This window comes from Oreochromis niloticus, linkage group LG6 (genome assembly GCF_001858045.2).
Source record: "Oreochromis niloticus isolate F11D_XX linkage group LG6, O_niloticus_UMD_NMBU, whole genome shotgun sequence".
Lineage (NCBI taxonomy): Eukaryota > Metazoa > Chordata > Actinopteri > Cichliformes > Cichlidae > Oreochromis > Oreochromis niloticus.
In genome coordinates this window covers 32,821,837-32,843,497 of record NC_031971.2, presented here as the reverse complement: position 1 = coordinate 32,843,497, position 21,661 = coordinate 32,821,837, and the positions used below count along the sequence as shown (strand labels likewise).

The window sequence follows — 21,661 nt, the reverse complement described above, 5'->3', positions numbered from 1 at the left end:
ATAACAACCATGTGATGTGGGTCCCTTTTTTCCCCCCTTTAAATATGTAGAGACTGTTTTTTTCCCTTTTTTTTACTGCTGCTGCTGCTGCTACAATGACACACACACACAGACACACGTGAGCACACACACGTAGAGAAGTGAAGCTTTAAATGATCCTCAGGAAATCTGGCTGTGTGTGTGTGTGTGTGTGTGTGTGTGTGTGTGTGTGTGTGTGTGTGTGTGTGCGCTGCAGCTGTCTGAGTGGCTTGTTACCATCCAGAGAAGGTCTGCTACGGGCAGGGGGAGGGAAACGGGTGAGGAAAAAGGGAGGAGGATGCAACTAACATGCCTCCTCTCTCTCGCCTCTCTTTCTCACCCATCCGCTCTCTCGCTCCGTTAGTCTTCCTGTCTGCAGTATGTCACACAGTGTTGCTCTCTCGCTTCACTCATCTTCCTGTCTACTCGGCCATTTATCTCCCCTGCCCTTCCCTCCCCCCTCGCTGTCTCTCTCTCTCAGTCCTTATTACTCTTTCTTCCATTCTACCTTTCCCTCCCACTGTCTCCATCTCGCCCTAATCTTCCCTCCATCACTATGTCATTTCTCTTTCTCGGTCAGATGCTCAAGTTTGTGTCAGGAGGAGAGAGTCGTTAGGCCCACATTATAAGTGACATGACACCCGACCGCTTAAGGACACATCAGGTACTATCCTACTCTAATTGCCAAAAAAATAAATAAATAAATAAAGACAGGCCTCTGTCAGCGAGTTGTTGCGATTAACAAGTATTTTTTCCTCTCTGCCAAAGAACTATTAAGCTACATCACTGAGCCATGTAGTTGTACATGAGCTCTGCAGTTTATCCCGAGTGCACTTCCCTGCTACTCCAAAATACTCAGTTTGAAACTAAATGCGTATTAATCCACAGCTGACAATAGTTCCCAACAAATGCATGTCTGCTTTTGATCAAAGCCCCAGAACCCAGTAATTTGAGGAAAATCACATTACCTCTTTTTTTAAGTGTAGATACATATTATACTTAAATGATTTAACTTGGAACAAATTGGCTTTGTGGCTGAGTGCCACCTACATGGATGGTTGTGGTTTTTTCCTGGCATTTGATATCTTGTAAACTGGTGGTTCCTAACCAAGCTGCTATTTCAATGCTGAAAAAGTGCCAAAAACTCCAGTTCCTTGTATGGCCACTTGAGGCTGGCTCCTGAATCAGGTCTGATCCCACAGACTTGCATGTTCAGCCTTTCAGCACAAATAAGTTTGCAGCCTGGCACATAAAATATTATTAGTGGCAGGTCTGCTTTGATGTAGATGCAAACATAGGCCGCTACAGTTAATGGAGGTCTGCTACACTTCACCTCAGCTAATCTAAGTCACTGAAATGGACTTCTCAAGTGTGGGCGTTGGCGCCTTTTGGAGCACTTTAAGGCAAATGCAATTATAAGACAAATTAATTGTACTAACAGGCTGTCCAAGAAATCTGTGCTCGGGTTTGACATGTGAAGTTCTTTCACTGTATTTATAAGTTACTTACCACTAATTAGCAGTTAGCTGTTTTTATGCAGCTTATTAGTTCATAACTTAAGACTTGCAAGTTGGAAGCTTAGGAGCTTAGAAGCTTATAGTGTGTTGCATGCAAATTAACAATTTGCTTCCACACTAAGTCACCCAGCTCTGGTTGCTACTGTAGAACTCGGTTACCCAAATTTATCTTTATTTTCATATTCATAATTTTTGCAGTTATTTTCTCGTAAAATACTGGTAAAATCTTTCTTGTTCACCTTAAAAGAAAAAATTAAATAAAATAAACACCTGCTCACCAATCAGCTACACTGCTAAACCAATTATAGTATGGTGCTGCGAAAGCAGCTCTGCCAATCAGAATATGTGGAGTTTTCCTGTGATGTCTGACACCTGGCAGCAACTTTGGGTGCTGGGTTGGTCTTGTTCTGGTGCCTCCCAAAGATGCTCATTTGGATCGGGATCTGGGCCGGTTTGACGGTCAGATCAAAACGTAGGGGCTCTTTATTGTGTTCTTCAGCCATTCCTGAGGGTGGGTTTGGGGTGAGGGCAAGGTCTCTGAGTAGAACACTGCATCGTAACAAGACAATCAATGTTATTCACTTCACCTGTCAGTGCTTTTAATGGTTGTGGCTGATCAGTGTATAAATTGTGCTTATTCAGGGATTTTAGCCATTAGAAAGGTCATGACCCCCACTGACATCCTAAGACTGAATACAGCACATTCTGCACATACGCACATTGCTGAGATGTCTAATTATAAACAAGAGCGTGCCGTTTCCCTCCAGAATGACATCACAGAGTTTTGTTAAATCTGGTTCTCTCTTTACATGCAACACAAGTCTGCGTAGATTGCCTCCCCCACATATTCCTACTTGCCTTTTTTAAGACACTTGCTCTTTGTCCCCCCTCCCTCTCTTCCTCACCCTCTGTCTCATTAGGCAGTATCTCATTTTGAGGAGGAGAGCGTTAAGCCAATCAGAGAGGGGAAGAAAGAGCAGAGGAAGGAGGGAGAAGGAGAGAGGGAAAGACGGCGAGGTTGCAGAAGGAAGAGGGCAGAGATGGAGTGAGTGAGAGAGGTGGTGAGGGAGAGAGAGAGAGACGAAGGAAAAGAGAGGGAGATGGATGGAGGGAGAGAGGGAAAGAGGGAGGGTGAAAGAATAAATAGCTCTGGCGCACTCGTCCCCCATTACCCCGGGAGGGCACTGTCGCCATGGCAATGTGGCAGAAAAAGGATAGCACAAGCATGATGAGCTTCTACACACACACAATTTTATAAATGAAAACTGTGATTCACACATGTATCTGCCCACATTAACAGTTTCATGGAGACATATTTGACAAGTTCATACTTTCAAATGGGTGTGGACACAAAGCACGCCGTCTTAAACTCTACAACAATCATTTATACACAGGCATGCACACGCATTAACAATTTGCCAGTTTGCAGATAGTCAAAGCCTGCATAACAGAGAAATAACCGAGACAAAGGAAGCCGTGGAGGGAGATTACAGTATAAAAGACAAGCAGTCAACACAAAACAAGAAGGTGAAGAAAAGGCACCGGCGAAGAAAATAACAAAGGAGAACAAGAAAGCCGTTTTTTAAATACCTAATCAAGTATCACCGTTGCCTGCTGTGTTGCCTTACAATAGACTTTATTGGATTATGATGCACATTTCCTTTAACTTATTTTTTTCTTCTTACCCCCTTTTTTCTCACTAATCTATAAAACAGTTCAGTAAACCCAGCATTAACTGATTATTTTGGCTCCACTTGGGGAAAGACAAATACAATACTGACAAATTATCACTTCAATAACTTGTTATAGCTAATGCATCAGCAAGCAGTTGCCAATTTATGCACCCAGAAGATGCAAAGCAGCATTAATGTTCATTTGAAATGTTTTTTTGTTTGTGTGTTTGTTTGGTTTTTTGTCCACCTGATGAATGCTAGCTTAATATTTACTCATTTTTTTGCTCCTCCGTGATGCCCGACAGCTCTTGAGGGAAGTCTCTCTAGGCAGTCAACATTTTGCTGACTCTGTGTGTGGTGCACAGCAGGTAGCATACAGCATGTATATCAGGAATTCCCAAGCTGACACCAGAACAGGAACAAAACTGATGAAGTTGCCAGAAATGCTCCTGTGATGGTGATTTTCACAGCCCCACGACTGAAATAACAGGTTGTTAATCTTCATCCCCTCATAAATCCAACATACAGATTTATGGTTTCATACTCTCCCACATCAGCACTATACTTAGGTTTATTTCTGTTTTACTCTCTGGATTTACAAAAAACTTTAGGTTGTTAAGTGAAGTTCTAACTAATTGTATGCATAACTGGTTTAGACTCTTATTAATAAATTCAGTTACCTGTTGACTCCTCCTGTACTTCATGGTTTGATCAAACAAGAAGGTGAGGGCAGAGTGGACTGAACCATGTTCTGTGAGAGCATGGGTGGGGGTGGAGTTTCTTTGCAACTGTGTTCAGTTATTGTCCCGGTGGCTTCCCCCTTTTTCATTAATAATGGTTTGCTCTGCTTGTATATATGTTGAGTTCTTCCTCAATAAGTCAGCTTATTAACTGACCTACTTAACAGGTCCACTTGTACTTGGGCACTCAAAGGCCTTCATACTGCAAGTCTCATTCACCCATTTGTGCAAGCACTTTTTTTCTATAGAAGTGCTTTCTATCTAGCATTCACACATATTTACACTCCGATGAAAGCAGTATCTTGCCCAAGGATATTTCGTCACGCAGACTGGAGCAGCCAGGAATCGAGCTTAGTTCCCATTAGAAGATAACCTGGACTACCTCCTGAGCTATAGCCACCCCTGAACGAAAAACTAAAATTGCCCGTTTTTTGTTTTTTTTTTCAAATATAGGTTACAAGAGTGTGTTACAGCAACAGCAACAGTTTCTTATTTGTGTCGCATTACTTAAAAAGCATTAAAAATGTTGTTGGAATAAGTTTAACAGTAGCTGAAGTCAGTATGCTGCTAACATACTCGTGTAAAGCTGATGTAATGTTTGCCATCTTAGAAAATGCAATGCTCTAGTAGATTTTAACTTGTTCTGCTTTACCTCATAGGATATAGCCCATCAAACATTAATATACCAAGTCCTACTGAACCTCTATCATGTCTCTGTGACCCTCTGTGACCTGGATTAAACACGACACGTGCTTAGGTGCTGCCAGGTTTGACTATAACAGTATGTGCGCAGCAGCAAAGACAAAAGTTCATTTCCCAGGTCATTAGTCATGCCTGTTAGAAACAAGCCTGTTGCAATACTTTAATAATGTAGGAACCAGCAAATTAGCAGCTACAGAAGCACTGCTGAAAAATTTTGCTCTAGAGAGTAAAACAAATCACCTAAAGTCAGTAGACTGAAGTTAAAAATGGCTTTAGTGCCACTCTCATGCCTTTGTTGCTGCATAGTTATCTGTTAAAGTTGTTTGGAAGGCAAATGTGGTGGTTAATTAGCTCAAGAAATCTTGTGTGCATCCAGCCTGAGGGCAAAGCAGAGAATGAAAGAGGCTGTTCTGAGCGAGCCAGCCGTCTGTAAACTCTTATGTAAGGCAGAAACTGCATCCTGTTTCTCTCAGCTACATTATTGATGTAGGTTTCTGTTACCATGCTGAGTGTGTTTGTATGCATACGTGCACGGAAACATGTGCACCTGTAAGTCACTATCTCTCGGATACCTCTGGATAGTCTCACCTCTGCTGATCTGCAGAAAGGGTGGTCTCCTCCAGCTGAGGTCTTGTCACTCTCTCTCCTCCCCTTTCCACCTCTCCGCATGCTCTCCTGTTCTTTCTTCACCTCCTTTCGTCTTCTGTATTAATGTAAGTCCCCTTGCACCACCTCCCCCTCCTTCTCTTTCTCTCTCAGGCCTTCATTTCTCACTAACAGATGTTCTCTGAACCATGTGGGAGGGCATTCCTCCACTCTGCTTTGAAAGCAAAGAAAAAAGAAGACTTACTTGAAGCAAAGAAAAAAAATCAAACGAGGACGAAAGCAACAGAGCTCCCCAACTCAGCAGTCTCCAAAGTAATGCCTGTGTGTCCTGCTTTTCCCCCATAGAGAAGGTGTCAAGTTAAAGATCAGAGTGCTTTTGCCTTTTTATAACACACTGCTCCCAGTGTTACACAATATTTGAAAGGTCACATAAGAGACACGTAAAACATTGCATGACCGAGCAGCAAAGACGACTGGAAGTCATAAAGACAAACACACACAGAGAGAGAAATGCAGCAAGTGTGAGTTAGAGTGATAAAGGAAAGCTTATACCTGACTCCTTAGACCTCACAGGTTCTTTAAAAATTCAAACATGCCAAAAGAGCACTGTGGGAGTCTTCCTGCAGGTCAAGAGTGAGGAAAAGATGAGAAGTACAGGACAGATGAGGCATGAAAGAAAAGCAGGAGAGCTTTTCCTCCCACCAAGAATGAAAGTAAAGGCTGGCACATAAGTGAGTGAATTTTATATTTCTTTTTTTTAAGGAATAAATAAAAAAAAATGATAAAAAAAGGAAGAAGAAAAAGGATACGGGGGGGGGCATGTGGTGTGTGGAGAGTGGGTTAAATATGGGTGTTTGTGATTGTGGGGACATATACTGGCAGGGTGGCTGTGCGCTGGATGCGGCAGTAAGGTGACCCACTTACACAGAACTGCCTCTCCTGACACACACACACACACACACACACTTGCCTCTGCACACTCCTGAACACACTCACACTGGAGACTGGAGGATGCTTTGGCCCCATTTCAGGCAGTAATGTGTTTCAAGAGTTGTGGAAGATGAGGTGGGAGGTCGTCGGTGTGTGGCAGCTGAAGAGACCTGAAGCAACAGAACAGAAGAAGACAGGGGATTAAACTATATAAAGCAACAAAAAGAGTGGGAAACAGGCGACAAGCTGAGCAGACTGCATGGTAGACATGACGTACAGTATAAGTACACATCGGGCAGACTTGTAAATGAGCAGGGTATGTGTGGTACCTTGTTAAAGTGTGTATCAGAGAGCACATTTTTCCTCCCTGCTAATCTGGTGCAGCCATTGACTCCACCGTGACATTCAGCAGAAAGGTCAGCTCCTTCCTGGTATGCACAAGATAACAGGACAGACACATCCACAGTCCTCCACAGGAAAAAAAGACAAGATAATACAAGATAGCACAAACAGAAAGGTGAACAACCTTGACATTTATTATGCAAATGCCTATGGCTATTTAAATAGCTTTAACTGTAGGTGGCTGGTATGGAGTTGAGAATGAACTGATTCACAACTTCAGATGGCCAATAGAAAACAAAAGAATGAGTGGAACGTAATAGCAGGTGTACAATATCACCATCTAGTGGGGAAAATACATTGCAGCAGTGGAATATTTCCACCTCCATGACCCATAAATAGGAACATGAGTTATTTCCCCCTGAAATATATTTAAATAGCCAGGACCTAAATGATGTCAGTCATATAAAAGTGTAAAATTAAGGCTATACATTATATCTGTCTGACTTTGACTTTGCTGGGTATTCAATTCAGCTGATTTCAGTTTAATTCTGTTTTATTGATTTAGCATCAGATCACCAATTAAAGTAATCTCAAGGTGCTTTTTATTGTAAGGAGAGCTTCTCTTATATCAGAGGGACAATCCCAATGATCAGGTGATCCCCTATGAGCAAGCAGGAACAGACCTCCAGCAGAACCAAGCTCAGGAAGGAGCATCTATATGCAACTGGTTGTTAATTGACAAGAATAAGAGGTGAGAAATAAGGAAAGGACAAACAATAAACACATTGGGGAGTGAAAAGAACTTCTCAGTACATTATGGGAAATCCTCCAGCAGTCTGAGTCTATAGCAGCATAATTAAAAATGGTTTACAGTCACCAGATTGAGCCCTAATTATAAGCTTTATTTTAAAAAAAGACAGCTGAAGGCCCATTTTGAAAGTAGTGAGGGTGTCTGTTTCCTGAAGCCAAACTGGGAGCCGGTTCCACGAACAGGAGTCTGATAGCTGAAACCTGCCTCCCACTCTATTTTTGGAAATTCTGGAAAACACAAACAAGGCTGCAGTCTGGGAGAGAGGTGCTCTATTGGGATAATATGTTAGAAGAATTAGCACCACAGTCTCAAGGAAATACAGCATGACAACTTGTGCACAATTTTTAAAAAAGGATCTGATGCGTGCACAACAACTTTGACCTTCAGCTGCATATCTCTCCTCTGGCTTGTACAGAAACGAATAATTAGACAGTTTATCTTAAAACCAATGGTCTCCTTCACGTAAAATATCCACTATAAATAGCTCATAGCGTGCTTCGTCTCATAGGTTTTATGAGTTAGCACTAGCTTCTTTTCACCTGGTGGAGATCTAACATTTACATTTACAAAAGACCTTTGTGTTAAATCCTGCACTTAGTGCTAACCATGTGAATAAAGTGAATAAAAAAATGAATAAGATCTCTGTTTTTAAAGCTTAATATTTATTAGGTAATAAGAGTCCAGATCTCTTTATTTCATTTCATCTTCCCAGCTTCTTCACATGCAATGAGGCAAATGGCTGGCAGAGTCAGACAGATCAGGGAATTCCTTAATAAACTAAAAATATAATATAATATAGCCACACCTGATCAGAGTCTGAAGCTTCGTGTATTTGCCATCACTTGCAGGTGAAGACTCACACAAACTTAATCTTCTTCACTTAAGCATTTCAAATGATGAGACATTATAACTACTGACGGCCACCTTCACCTGGTTATGGTGCAGACAGAGGCAACAAACTGACAACAATCTGTTCTTAGATCGAAACAAAGCAAACTCCCCAGCTACTGCTGAAATGATTAAGTGATGATTGGCTCAACTTCATAATCAAATAGAAACAAAGTGTAACAGTAAATAGAAAAGGAAACAAGAGGAAAGCACATAGTTGATGTACTGAATATGTAAATGTAATCAACCACAGCTGAAAATACTGATTTGAGCAGTTGTATTTATTACTCAGATGTATAATAACAATTGCTCATATGTGACTTAACATGATGTGGAGCTGCAGAAGATGAAGAGGAAAGAAACGAAACAAAGCACCAATCACACCGAACTGCAAATCATATGAATAACAAGCAATAAATACAATCAATCAAACTGTGTTCACTCCTTTAAAGCTTTCTGTGGCCTCGAGTCCATGAGAAGACTAAACTGGAAAAACTGGACCTCACAAAGGTCCCATTTCAAGTTAAACAAGTTAGTAACGCCGTTGTTAATCGCTAACGGAAAAGAACTGGCAAAGCAAATATTGTGATGTCTGAACATGCGCACAATCAGTTAGTCTGTTTTGTAGATGGGGCAGAAACCAGGAGGTTACAGTCACCATTTCAATGACTGACTTTTAATGTAGCTTATTATGGTATCTAACATTTTGTGAAGCCACTGATGCCGAACATTTGCACTGATATTTTTACTGCACTCTCAGCAATTATAACACCAGCGATAATAAAGCACTAGAAGATAACTCCCACTTACACCATTAGTGCTCTCTCCATCAAAGCTTCATGCCATAAAACAGATTCAAACAAATGTCAGGCAGCCTGAGTTGTATCTGACTGTTTCTGCCTTTATTTTGATAAAATGCTACTTAATAAATTATACATATTTGTGTGGCATGTGTCCTTCTCTGCACAAAGTGAGATCTTTTTTCCAGAGCCAGCGGGGAGCAAGAAGAGCAGCGAGGCCAGACTATGGAGGCTGTGAGGGTGGGTCTTCTTACAGCAGTGGTAGGGTACCTCATGAAATCTTAATGCAAAACCTCAGGGACAAATTAAGAAGAAGAAAGGTATCACTTAAAGAGCCAGAAACGCTGAATTGTGTTTTCACTTTGCTAGATACTTAACTAGATACTGATATGGATCAGGTATACTTTATTATTGGAACAGGAAATCACTCCTACCTGGACCATTTTCACTTGTATTCATTTTAGAATAATTAATTTTAATTTAACATTTCACTTTGAGTTTCTTGGTTTTATAGAGAGTTTACATTTTCTATTGCTCATATCTATATTTGTACATAGCATCTGTAACAAGACAATTCCCCAGTGAATATAAAGTATTCTGATTCTTCGGCCACAAGGTGTCGCTTTGAGCAATAACTAATGAATGAAAAATTTAAACCTGTAACAACAATCAACTTTTAATAAGTTAATTTTTTACTTATTTGATTGAATTGATTATAATTGGGTGGCATGAAAGAGTCCAGAAACATTTAAGTGCTTCTGAATACAATCCTGTAAAAAGAAAAGAAAAACAATTCCTTTAATAAGCTGCCTTTTATTTTACCTTTCATTTTCAAAACCCGCTTCATTTATTTGTCCCTAATTCGTCTCGCTTTGTGGGTCACTAAAACTATTTTTTAAGCTAAAACTAATTAATAATCAATGAGAAACGTGACGAGCAGACGGCTGACCTGGGATCTGATTTCTACTCGTGGCCTCGCTCTAATTAACTGAGTTGGGCCTAAAAACCCGATCTCAGATCAGTGCTATTCGCGCGCTTACAACCGGTGACCACGTGTCTCCCTTCGGCCTGCCAGCGGACCATGTGGAGAGGCAAGATGGCGGCGCGGTGGAGGGGGGAAGACGGGGAAATAAATGCCGGCAACAGCGACTTTATGGCCAGCAACACCCCCAACGAGGTACCGGTTTCCTCACTTTAGCTCATCGGTCATAAAATAGACCGCATGGTGGCGGGTTTCGGTGCTTTAGTCGGGCGTGTTTCCCCTGCGCTCGAGGCCACATGCGCGAATAACGACACGTGGCTGAAAAGAGCTCATAGTACTACTCAGGTAGTGATCAGGGAGCGGATCGATCCGCCTGTCATTTGGGTGCTGTCATTGGATGCGGGGAATGCTAATTGACGAGCTAGTTAATGAGGCTGTTTGTGTCTAGTTTAATGTTTATTAGTTTAGACGTTTAAACGGAGGGAAGCCGGTGAGTTCCCGCGGAGGTACAAGATGTTCAGATAAGGCAGCGCCCTCCGTACGACCCACACTGCTTTATTTCCCTCAACTATCCCCCAGCTGCTGTCCTTGCTTGACTGCCTGAAGCCTAATTTTAACATATTTCCAGGCACAGAAATGAACCGCTGCCCCGTCAAGCAAATGCTTGGTTAGAGGAGTGCAGGAAATGAGAGCTGCTTCACTTCCCAGAGGTGCTGTACAGATGTTACACCCGCCTCTAGGGCCTTAGCCGGCTTCCTACTCATTCAACACCACTTGATCTTAAAAGCTGAGGTTTCACTTTCCTGTTCTTTCCTTTAAGAGAAATCCTCTGCTGTCTGACTGAGTGTCTGCTCCTCTTTGTGTTTAGTTATAGTATATGAATTAAACCCCACACAGTTCTTGTTTTAATACCATGAGCCACATAATCACATTTAGAGCCTAAAATAGTTACAGGGGTCTTTTAAATAGCGGTCCCAAAAAATAGGCAAAGTTTGTTAATAAAATGAAATACTATTAAAACAAACATGCGCACTCCTGGTTCCCAGTGAGTTATAAGTGTGCTGTCACAGATTTAAATCTTTAAAAAAGAAATAGTATTTTATAGGGTTTCTTAGGTCAAATTATTAGACCCAGTATCCAACGTAACACAGGCACCTTTCCTTTCACCAGCTTCTTGATTGAGTTATTCCTTGTATAATAATGAGGTGGTGGGTGGGAGTGGTTAAGGATGGCTTCATTTATGTTTAAACTATCCAAAGAGGCATTTTTTAAAAATTATTTTGTGAATAATGATGTAAGAAAATGTACGCTATATGGACAAAAGTACTGGTACACCTACAAATTAAACTTACAGTAAGTGCTCTGGCATAAAAACCCAAACCATGAAGCTGCTGGTGGACCGTTTTCGTGCTGATGTTAATGCCAGAGGAGGTTTGGTGCTGTGGAGTTACTGAGTCAGCAGAGCACGTGAGACTTTTATGCCCTGTGCACCTCAGCGACCCCGCTCTGTAACTTTATGTGGTCTGACACTACGTGGCTGAGCTAAGTTCCTAAATGCTTCTACTTTGCAGTAATATCATTTACAGTTGATTGTGGAAAATCTAGGAGGGAAGAAATTTCACAAACTGACTTGTTAAAGGTTTGCATCCTATTATAGCAGCTCACTCAAATTCATTGAGCTCTTTACAGCAAACTGTTCTTCATGAATGTTTGTAAATGTTTCACTAGATACTTGATTTTATGCACCTTTGGCAGAAGGACTGAACACACCTGAAGATTAAGAGATGTGGTCCATTATTATTGTCCATGTGGTGCACTTTTTTTTTCACTGGCCCACAGTCATTGAGATGTTGGTTATGTTAAACCCTGAAATGGACAACATTATTTGGGGAGTGTAAAAAACCAATGTTAACATTTTATTGACAACCGCTGTATTTCACAAACTAATTAACAACTTAGCTGCACCACCATTCAGCTACTCTAATGCTACAGATAGTGCTGAGTGTAGTAAGCAATCAAGTTATCGTGTTCTGTAAGAACAGCATTTCATTTAGGACGATACATAAGTCAGTATGGGTTTATGTGTGATAGACAAGTACTCGCTTTTTAAACACGATTCAAGTGTCAGATCTGATCAGTTTTTTGAACTTTTGTCAGAACTGGGACTTCCTGTTTTTGCTCTGGAGTTAGAGTCATGCTTCCTGATCTTTTGGTCACACCCAGGGAAATGAGTGTTTTGGGTTTTTTTTGTTTTTTATTAAGCACAAAGTGTAAATACACTAATGTGTGTGCATGCAAATCAGTATAACATGGGCATTGAAGTGTAATGTCTGTGTTTACAGCCAGTCCTGAGCAGGGCAGGTGTGGAAGGTATGGACATGGACACACAGTCCTGTGTGGATCACTCCATCCTGGCCATCTTGGAAGACTCCACTGTTCCATCGGAGGTCAGAGTCAAAGCAGATTGATCTAAATGATTTCACTCAGTCACACTGGCTGTGTATGTATTTTGATTTGGCATTCTCACTTCAGTGCAAGAGCAGAGCTGAGGAAGAAAGCGAGCGCCTGCTGTCTGCCCTGACTGAGATGCTGGACTGTGTGGAGGATGACGGCAGGACTCTGTCTCCTTTCGACACCCTGCCAGACACCAAGTTCCTCAGCCAGGCAGAGTACAGGGACAACACCGTGGTGAGTAGAAACTAGAATAAAGAATTACTTGTATTGTCCACAGTCCATTCTAGTAATCAGAGAAGAAGTAGGAGAAACGTTTCGACTGTTTCATCATGAAGCTAATGATGATCAGCTAATGTGGAACTTTACAAAGCAGGATTCGTGGGTTAGTGAGGTGTCTGTAAATAAAATACAGATTTTTCTGTGTCACAACTTCAGCTCTTTTAGATCACCATGGTAACATATGTTTATGTAGGAAGGAAGTGACATGTTACGGGCACAGTTGCAGTATGAGATTGGCTTCATTGACATGTTAGATAATGAACCCTGCTGTCACAGTTAACCATGTCTGCCTCCTACATATATAAATATTAGAGTCTTGAGACCCCTCTCTCTCATTTTAATAGGGATCATCGTTTGCTCAGAGACTTAGACCAAGATCTAAAACACCAACTACAGCATCCACAACTAAGAGTGATGGAGAGAAAGGCAAGGAGGGCACACTAGAGAAAAGCGGTCTGTCACAGATGTTTAAGCTACAAGGCCAGATGTTTCATCCCAAAAACAAAAAGGCAGATGCCGAAGTCGAGGTTTTTACCTCGACTTCTCTCGTCAGCCTGGTGAAGCTCATGCACCCCTACTGTCTGAAGCTCCGTGTGGAGGAAGGGGATAAACCGACACATCCCACCATATTCTCCCACGAAGAGGTGTGGAAGTATGAAAGACCAACTGAAGACAGTGATGAAGAGATAAATGTAGTATCTGATGACGAGGCGCCTGTAATAGAGACCAAGATACAAGATGAGGTAGAGGAAAGAAGAGATAGCGGGCAAGTCCTGAAGAGCGTGCTGTTGAATGGAAACTCCAGATCACCCCCATCCAAAGGGAAGAAAAGGGTGAGCTTTGGCCCTGTTCGAGTGGCTTCGTTGGATGAATCAGTGGAAAATGGATTAAATGAGAGCAATTCCACAAATTGCCATACTAGTGAAAGTGAGTCACTTCCACTGAACAGCACAAGCACACTTGAAAATCCAGCAATTGAAGCCTCAGCAACGTCCTCGGAGGTGAATTATAACAAAACTGAGGACCAGCAGCCTAAAGTTCAGACAAAGGCCAAATCACTCAGCCTCCAACAGTACAGACAGCTGCGCCAGAAGAGACAACCCCTGGTAGAGAAACAGGGGAACTACACTACCAAGTGGCCCTCTGTTCCTGAGCCCCCTAAAGAGCTGACCCCCATCCTCTGTTTGCAGAAACAAAACGGCTGCAAACCTAAGATGCCGCAGCACTATTCAGATTTCAAGTCATCCCATCTTGCCTCTTCACCACGCAAGCTTCATCCCTCAGAGGCCAAATATTCCACTAATGTAAATCACAGCAGACTGAACCACCAAAGGACTGAATCCAAAGTCCTCTCACCTGCCAGTCCACTGCCGGACATTCTTCATGAAAGCAAGAGAAGTCCAGTGAAGAAGCCAACAATACTTAGTAGTGACCCCCCAAATCCTGTACTCCTTCCCCTGCCAGTTCCTCAGACAGCATCACCATCCACTTCCAACTCTTCATCAGCATCTGAAGTGGAGTTTCTGTCCAGGGATTCAAGCCTGCAGAGCAACAGACAGCCTCAAGAACTCCAGACTGAGTCCTCAGCTGCACCTCTTCAGAGACAGGCATTTTCCTCAGAGCTAAATCCCCAGGTGTCACCTCTAATCAAAGATTATAGCCAAGAGAGCCCTGCACCGCTTCAGGATATGAAGACAGCATTTAGTGAAATAGCAGATGATTCCTATATCTCTCAGGAACAAGAAAACTCACAAAGCATAAAATCACACATTCAAAAATGCAGTCTGAGCCCACCCGAAGGACCCCAGCACTTACCAGAAACTCCACAGGCACCAAGTCCTGACGCACAGAGACCAGTAAAATGTTCCTCTGTCAGCCCACATTTCAGTCAGCCACTTACTCACATAGATTCTGGAGCAGTAACCGAGGTCCTAACCCACAGTATGAGTCCTCCTGAGGAACCACCACCTCCTCAATCCAGGTGCAGAGTGCAGGGAGCAACAGCTGATTCAGGTAAACACAAAGGAATAGTTTCACATTTTAGGAGATATACAGAAGTTGATAGACTGTGAAATAAATGTAGAGCAGCCAGTTAGCTACACTTAAAGACTGGAATCAGGAAAAAACATTTTCAAGGTGAAATCTGCCTGATTTAAAACAACAGTTATGTTTTATGTTTTTTGCCACAAAGCATGCTTTCTCCATGTTTTTTGCTAGTATATACCATGTTGCTTTCACCACAGTGCGGCAGTAGAGCACTTATAAGCTGTTTGGCATCTACAGTGAAAGCAGGAAAATAACATGTTGCGAACTACCAGGAAAAACTGGTAAAACTTGTGTGGGACGATGACGTGTAGACAGGAGACGCATGCAAAGTTAAAGGCTGTCCAAAAAATAAGAAGATGGTAGACTTGTGATAAACTCTGCATACTAGAAGATTCAGTCTTCATCTTTACTGTTTTCTCAAAGAACATATTCAGCCCAAGCATTTTGAGCTTACATGTGTGTTGTTATTATTTTGAGTTAAATGTGATGATGATAGGACTGAGAGAGAACTAAAGGCGAGCATCTTCCAAAGCGCTCTTTTCACCTTTGTTCTTTCCTTCATCAGGAATTGAAGCGACTGATCTGACCAGCTTGTTGGAGCAGTTTGAGGAAACACAAGGTGAATTTTGTCAGATTACTAGCAGCAGTGTAATAATGGAGGCTCGTGTCCTCTGATACATAACCTCCTTTTATTTGTCCTCCTCCAGCTAAAGAAGAGAGAGTTTGTGAGAACGAGCCATCGCTTGTTCGTGCTGCTTCATTAACAGCGATGTCCTCTGTGGGACCACTTGAATCTTTAAGCACTGCAGAAACTCAGAAACTGCAAGTGTTGGAGGCTGTGGATATCCCTGAGCCCCTCAGCACTGAAATCATCCTGAGCACTCAGCAGCCTGCAAGACGGAAAAATCCTCCATCCAAGGCCATTCAGATAATTGACCCCCGTCCTCTGCCGTCCAGGAAGACTCACACAATTCAGTCAGAGTCAGCTGCAGCTCTTGCTTCTCACATGTATGCGCACGTATCTGCCGATCACGATTACTGCGGCTCTGTAGATCATTCTCCTGTAAATGCTTCTCAGCGTAGCAGAGCTAAACCTCCTTTACTCAAGGATGCTTCTCAAACCACAAATGAGCACCATGTGATGACCCAGGGTTCGCAAGCTGCAGGTGAAGAGAAGAACCAGATTACAACTGTTAAAACACAGTCTGTGCTTCAGCATCAGTCCGATCAACCCAGGGCCAGATCAGAGACCGCAGACAGAGCTCTGCAGTTTGCAGACTGTGCTGCCAAAGAAGATCGTGGGAGGAGTGAAGACAAGCCAGCTCCGTGCACCTTCCCGACACCTCCACCCAGCCCTCCTGTCAGAGGCAGAGAGAAGAGGAGATACAGGAGAAGATCACCACGGTCTGACTCAAGCTCCAGCTCCCGGTCCTCCTCTTCTTCTTCCTCCTCCAGCTCTGCATCTCGCTCTCCAAAAAGATTAAGGTACTCATCTTCTATCATTCACGTTCAGCCTGAGCTTTTGCCTTTTGTGGCTACAATCTGTCCATCTTGCAGGCTCCATCGCAAGCGTTCAGAGAGCAGCTCGTGTTCATCGTCCCCCTGTTGCTCCGTGTCCCGATCCCCTCCTCGGCGGTACAGGTCAGGGTGCTGCACACCAAGATACAGCAGGTCACGGTCCAGATCTTGGTCCCGGTCCACATCCCGGTCCCGGTCACCATCTCCACAAATATGCCGTAAGCGGTGGAGAGACTTTTGCAGGTCAGTGAATATTGTTGATGAGCTGTATTAAATGCACGATGTGATATAATGAAAATCAAATGTAGGTGTTTAGATGGCACGCACAGTGAGATCAGTAACAAGATAAAATAACATTCTGTTGCTGTTTGGCTGTGTAACCATCCTGTTCAGATACAGTGCAGTTATTGCTAACTTCCAAAGAGAACTAGTGCTAACTTTTGACATAAGGAACAATCGCACTGACTTCTCGATGCCCCTGATTTTATGTGATAACTGAGACATTCAGTGGGAACAAAATCTCACTCTCCATTTTCTTCATCCGTGCAGCAGCAGCAGAGAGTCCAGGAAGCTCAGGAGAGAGCACGAGATAAGGATTCAGAAACTGAAAGCCATAGTGAGTAAAAATCATCTGATGTACTGATATTTTTTCACTTTTCCAGTGGGCAGTAACTATATCGCATTTAATTCTTTCACACAGGACGAGCGGCGGGTGGTGTACGTTGGCCGCATCCGCAGGTCCATGACTCACGATGAACTGAGAGAACGCTTCTCTCAGTTTGGAGAGGTGGAGTGTGTGTCACTTCACTTCAGAGATAGGGGGTAAGCATGCACCATTACAGTTTAACACGTTTTTTATTGGCTTTACAGTGAAATGGGTCACCATTAAACTCAATATCTTTGGTTCCCACAGTGACCACTATGCCTTCGTTACTTTCTACAACATGGAAGATGCTTTCGCAGCCATCGATAATGGTGGGAAACTACGGCAACCTGATGAGATGCCTTTTGACATCTGCTTTGGTGGAAGAAGGCAGTTTTGTAATACAAACTACACAGATCTCGGTAGGTCCAACACCAACAGCCAAGACAAACACTACACTATAATGAAAGGAGAGAGTTACCGGACAAACCGAGAAATTTTTTTTCTCTGGAAAAGACTAAAGAAATTGCCCTAAAAACCACTGTGTTATGAAACAGCTGATATTGTCCAGGTGAACCTACACACGCTGTATCCTTCAATTTGTTATGACTGTACAGACAGTATACTGTGTATTCTACACAGTATAAGAGCACCAGCAGCACATGCAGGCTTCAAACTAAGGTCTACAAATATAATAAGAACAACTACTCATCTGTGGCGTCCGCAAGGGAATAAAAACTCAGCCTTATATTAGCTGTGTGAGAATGGACAGGCTGAAACACGCTTGGTTTATTCTACCAGAATAAAGAAAAAAAGAAGTTGAATGAAATCATATTAAATGTAGCCAGACAACCAAAAAATTAATTGAAGTTGTAGAGATGTGACATTGTGACTAAATCCAACAGATTAAAATTGAAAGGTGCTCTCAGGCATTTAAAAAAAAGAAAGAAACCACAGTACTCGTTCAGACATGAGGCTGAGATGTTCAGCACAGGAAAAAGGGGGTTTATACCCAACACAGTCAACTGTTGTTTTTGCTCATTAATTTGCAGAGCCAAAGATACCAACCCAGTGATGTCCCAACCTGTACAACATGGGCCATCTCTTTGGGTTGGGAATTAAAATTGGTCTTATATATGATAATTGTGCACATTTAATGTGTTTCATTACAAACAGAAACCAACTGTTAAAACACCTCATGACTTCCCAGCAGGACTAGCATGTTCGATTCGAGTCTATCGTGACGGATGATCTGATATCGTCGTGTTGGTGTTGTTCCAGGTTCAACATTGCAAGTGACTAATCACATTGTTGTGACGTTATTCTTTTGCGCGCCAAGCCATTCGTGCATTTATGAAATTCCAATGTTGCAAGGACAATATCAATTCTGTTTAGCGTTTATTAAAGGGTTAGGATTAGGATTAGGGTCAGGGTCCGTTGATCGGTGGACAGAGGCGGTTTCTCGCAGCTTAAGTACAGTTTTTTGTTTTACGGCGTTTTTTCCCGAAGTCGCAAAAGTATGACGTCACAACATTCTGATTGGTCACTTGCAATGTTGATCCTGGAACAACATTTAGTATGATGATCTGGGAACAACACCAACACGACGATATCAGATCGTGCCTATCATGACAGTCGCCTCACTTCTGTGAGAATAGAGCACTCCAAAAGCACCACTGTGTACAGCTGAAAACCTTAATCAGAAAGATGAATGGTGTAACTAGCGTAAGTTATAAATTGATTAGGCGAGTGATTTTCTAACTTTTTGTGCCCGAGGCGCCTCGTAAAGGTGAAGGTGCAGCTGTATCTGAATCCACACAGGTCCAGTAAACGGGCTTGTTGCTCTTTTTAAGCAGCTCTATTTCTTAGAAGGGCTGTTTGGTTTTAAGTAAACATTCCAGGCTTCAGGGAGGAGAGCCACCCAACAACTAATCCCTATTGACTTTTGTAGAGCACCGGCACTCTGGGCCCAGGTGTTGCCAGTGTTCCTGATTGAAAATAAGGCACACATCCTCTCCAGTGCGCAGGGAAAAGAACTGCCACACAGACAGGCTGAAAGGAAAGGAGGGCAGAGTGGGTTATCACACAGCCTCCGCAGACAGATGAAGCACTTGGATTAAGGGCCGGTGTCACTGCTGGTCAAGAGTTACAGTGCAACAGTGTTATCATCAAAAGCTGTATTTGCTACAGTGCTCTGACACTATACTGTAGTATACGTCGCAGGCACCCTCCTCAACTTGTTGAACACAGCAGTGAACATGTGCACATCCCTCTCTTTCTCAGATGCAAACAGAGATGCAGAAGCGTCTCCTTCCAGGACCAAGTTTGAGGACCTCGACTTTGATTCGTTGCTGAAGCAGGCTCAGAGAGGATTAAAGACGTAGCAGAGCCGAGAGGACGAACGGCAGCACAAACCTGGAAGAAAAGGCCGAAGCATTTGTTTTGGGTTTTTTTCCACAAACCTCAGAGCATTGTGCTCATACTGGCATGGGAAAAATTTTGTTATGAGTTTTCATGTTTTGCTAAACTATATTGTAAATGCATGAAGGTTTTTATGTGTACAGTTTATATGTACAAATATGTAGCACTTGTATGCATGCAGTTACTCGTGTATAAAGTTGACATGTAGCACTTGATGTGAGACAAGGTTTTTGTGTCATTCCAGAGCAACTGAGAAAAGTTTGTATATGAAAAAAAGGCAATTTATTGTTTTTCTGTTTAATTGGGTTCATTTGAGTGATTAGATATTTTCATGTAGATATTTACCTCTGACTAGGAGCTTTTGTTATTGTGTTGATTTGTGTTTCTTTGCTGTTCTGGACTGATTTAAATGAAAGTTTTTGAGGGCTTGGACTAATGTAGAAGGGATTCACTTTTCGAGTAGGTCCACATTTGGATCTGTTCTAGTAGTTTATTAGACATTTAGGATTATATCTTCACAAAGGTATACCAGACTTAAACAGGAAAATTGGGTGACATCATATTGATGTTGAACCAGATCCAGATAATTGTGGTTTGCTCCACTGCTTTACTTTCCATTGATGAGCTTGAAATAAAGGGTGTGATTTATTGTTCTTTACATAGAATAAACAATGTTTATGGCTGTAACCACACTGCATTACCTCAGTTTCATCTTGTGCATTAATCTGGCTGCTATGTTTTTCATGGGGGTCTCCTTAATTGTTGGTTCACAATTAAAATCGTAACCTGTTGAATTTTCAACTAATTGTCATCAAGTGTGAAATTTATTTCAGATAATTTAATTATTTCCCATGGGCCCACACAACTGATTTTTTGGTCTCTGCAGTGCCCCCATTAAAAAAAAAGTCTTTGAAAAACCTCTGATTCAAACCTGTGATTCTGGACTGCAGATACTGATAGTGACTGCACCTCTAGTTAAATTGCTGTCATATTAAAAATTCTATAACTAGAAAGCACTGGTCCTCTGTGGAGAAGGTGTTTGTACTGTTATAGACTGTCTGTTCAAATATCTTGACATCATCACAGTACTTAGGATTAGATTTAGTTTCCAGCGCCACAAAATCCTCTCCTGGTTTCAAAAAACTAGAGCCAGCAGTTTTGTGGCTAAAAGTAAAATTAGCCTGATGATGCATTCGCAAAACCATACACTCGGGAGTGGGAGTCCTTTGGGTGATCTCCTAGCAGTGTGCTGATTTATATGCAAAGATGTAGTCAGTTTATTTCAATAATTACCTACCAAGAAGAACCTCAATTTGTGCCTCAGAAAAGATGAGGGAGTGTGATATAAGGCCACTGGATCCATGGATCCATCCTCCCATTAAGACAAGACTTGCTGCTTTCATGCCAAATTCTGACGCTACCATCTGAATGTTACAGCAGAAATCGAGACTCATCAGATCAGGTAACATTTTCTCAGTCTTCTGTTGTCCAATTTTGGTGATTCCTATAAATTGTAGCCTCGGGTTCTGTTTAGCTGACAGGAGTGGTACTGCCGTGGTCTTCTGCTGCTGTAGCCCACCTAGGTTCAACGATTTGCCTGTTCAGAGATGCTCTTCTGCATACATTGGTTCTAACAGGTGGTTATTTTTTGCTATCCTCCACTGACTTTTGCATTCAACAAGGCATTTTCACCCAGAGAGCATCCCTCTAAACCCTCCAGATGTTGGTGTGGGAAAATTACCAGCACTTCTGGTACAACCAGCCATGTTTGAACTGTTGCTCAGTCTGAACTTCAGAGGGTTGCCTTGATTGTGTCTAGAGGCTGAAATGCATTGATTTTCCTAAATTGTGATTGGTTATTTATATTAACTGCTGTGCAATACTACACATTTTGGTATTAATCTGATACCAAGTAAATACAGGGCCAGTACTACCGATAGCGGTACCGATACAGATACTTTTAACCTATAAAGGCAGCTTATGAATGTGCGAGCATTGTTTCAGCTACAGGTACCTTGGTGTTCATCTGAACAATAAACTGGACTGGACTCATAATTCAGACGCTCTCTACAGGAAAGGGCAGAGCAGGCTGTATCTGCTGCGGAGACTCAGGTCTTTTGGAGTGGAGGGCCCACTCCTGAAGACCTTCTATGACTCTGTGGTGGCCTCAGCCTTCTTTTATGGTGTGGTCTGCTGGAGCGGCAACATCTCTGCCGGGGACAGGAAGAGACTGAACAGGCTGATCAGAAGGGCCAGCTCTGTTCTAGGATGCCCTCTGGACCCAGTGGAGG

General features: G+C 42.4%; 2 protein-coding genes across 3 annotated transcripts in view; one reads left to right on the top strand and one right to left on the bottom strand.

The window, feature by feature from the left end:
* Positions 1-5,547, bottom strand: part of ldb1b (LIM-domain binding 1b) — a 28,223-nt gene extending 22,676 nt beyond the window's left edge. The window contains exon 1 of the mRNA XM_005458519.4: positions 5,239-5,547. The gene's annotated coding sequence lies outside the window, so the exon portion shown is untranslated. The remainder of the gene's footprint in view (positions 1-5,238) is intronic.
* Positions 5,548-10,058: 4,511 nt separating this feature from the next.
* On the top strand, positions 10,059-20,171 carry si:dkey-93h22.8 (peroxisome proliferator-activated receptor gamma coactivator-related protein 1). 2 transcript variants are annotated; one of them, XM_025907988.1, is made up of 12 exons: positions 10,079-10,204; positions 10,638-10,719; positions 12,352-12,456; positions 12,542-12,697; positions 13,087-14,755; positions 15,354-15,407; positions 15,496-16,273; positions 16,346-16,549; positions 16,856-16,922; positions 17,007-17,128; positions 17,220-17,371; positions 19,233-20,171. In XM_025907988.1, the coding sequence occupies exons 3-12, from the start codon at positions 12,382-12,384 to the stop codon at positions 19,331-19,333; spliced, it is 3,378 nt and encodes a 1,125-aa protein (XP_025763773.1). In that variant the 5' UTR covers positions 10,079-10,204; positions 10,638-10,719; positions 12,352-12,381; the 3' UTR covers positions 19,334-20,171. The 2 variants fall into 2 exon arrangements, with proteins under 2 accessions (XP_005458574.1, XP_025763773.1); XM_005458517.4 differs by lacking the exon at positions 10,638-10,719 and having other exon boundaries at positions 10,059-10,204.
* Positions 20,172-21,661: the final 1,490 nt, after the last annotated feature.

Bases quoted from the DNA above. Each gene is read 5' to 3' on its own strand.
- si:dkey-93h22.8 (XM_005458517.4), top strand. From the start codon at position 10,109: ATGTGGAGAGGCAAGATGGCGGCGCGGTGGAGGGGGGAAGACGGGGAA. The intron at 12,457-12,541 runs GTCAGAGTCAAA...TTCTCACTTCAG, and splicing joins ACTCCACTGTTCCATCGGAG to TGCAAGAGCAGAGCTGAGGA. The intron at 16,923-17,006 runs GTGAGTAAAAAT...TCTTTCACACAG, and splicing joins TTCAGAAACTGAAAGCCATA to GACGAGCGGCGGGTGGTGTA.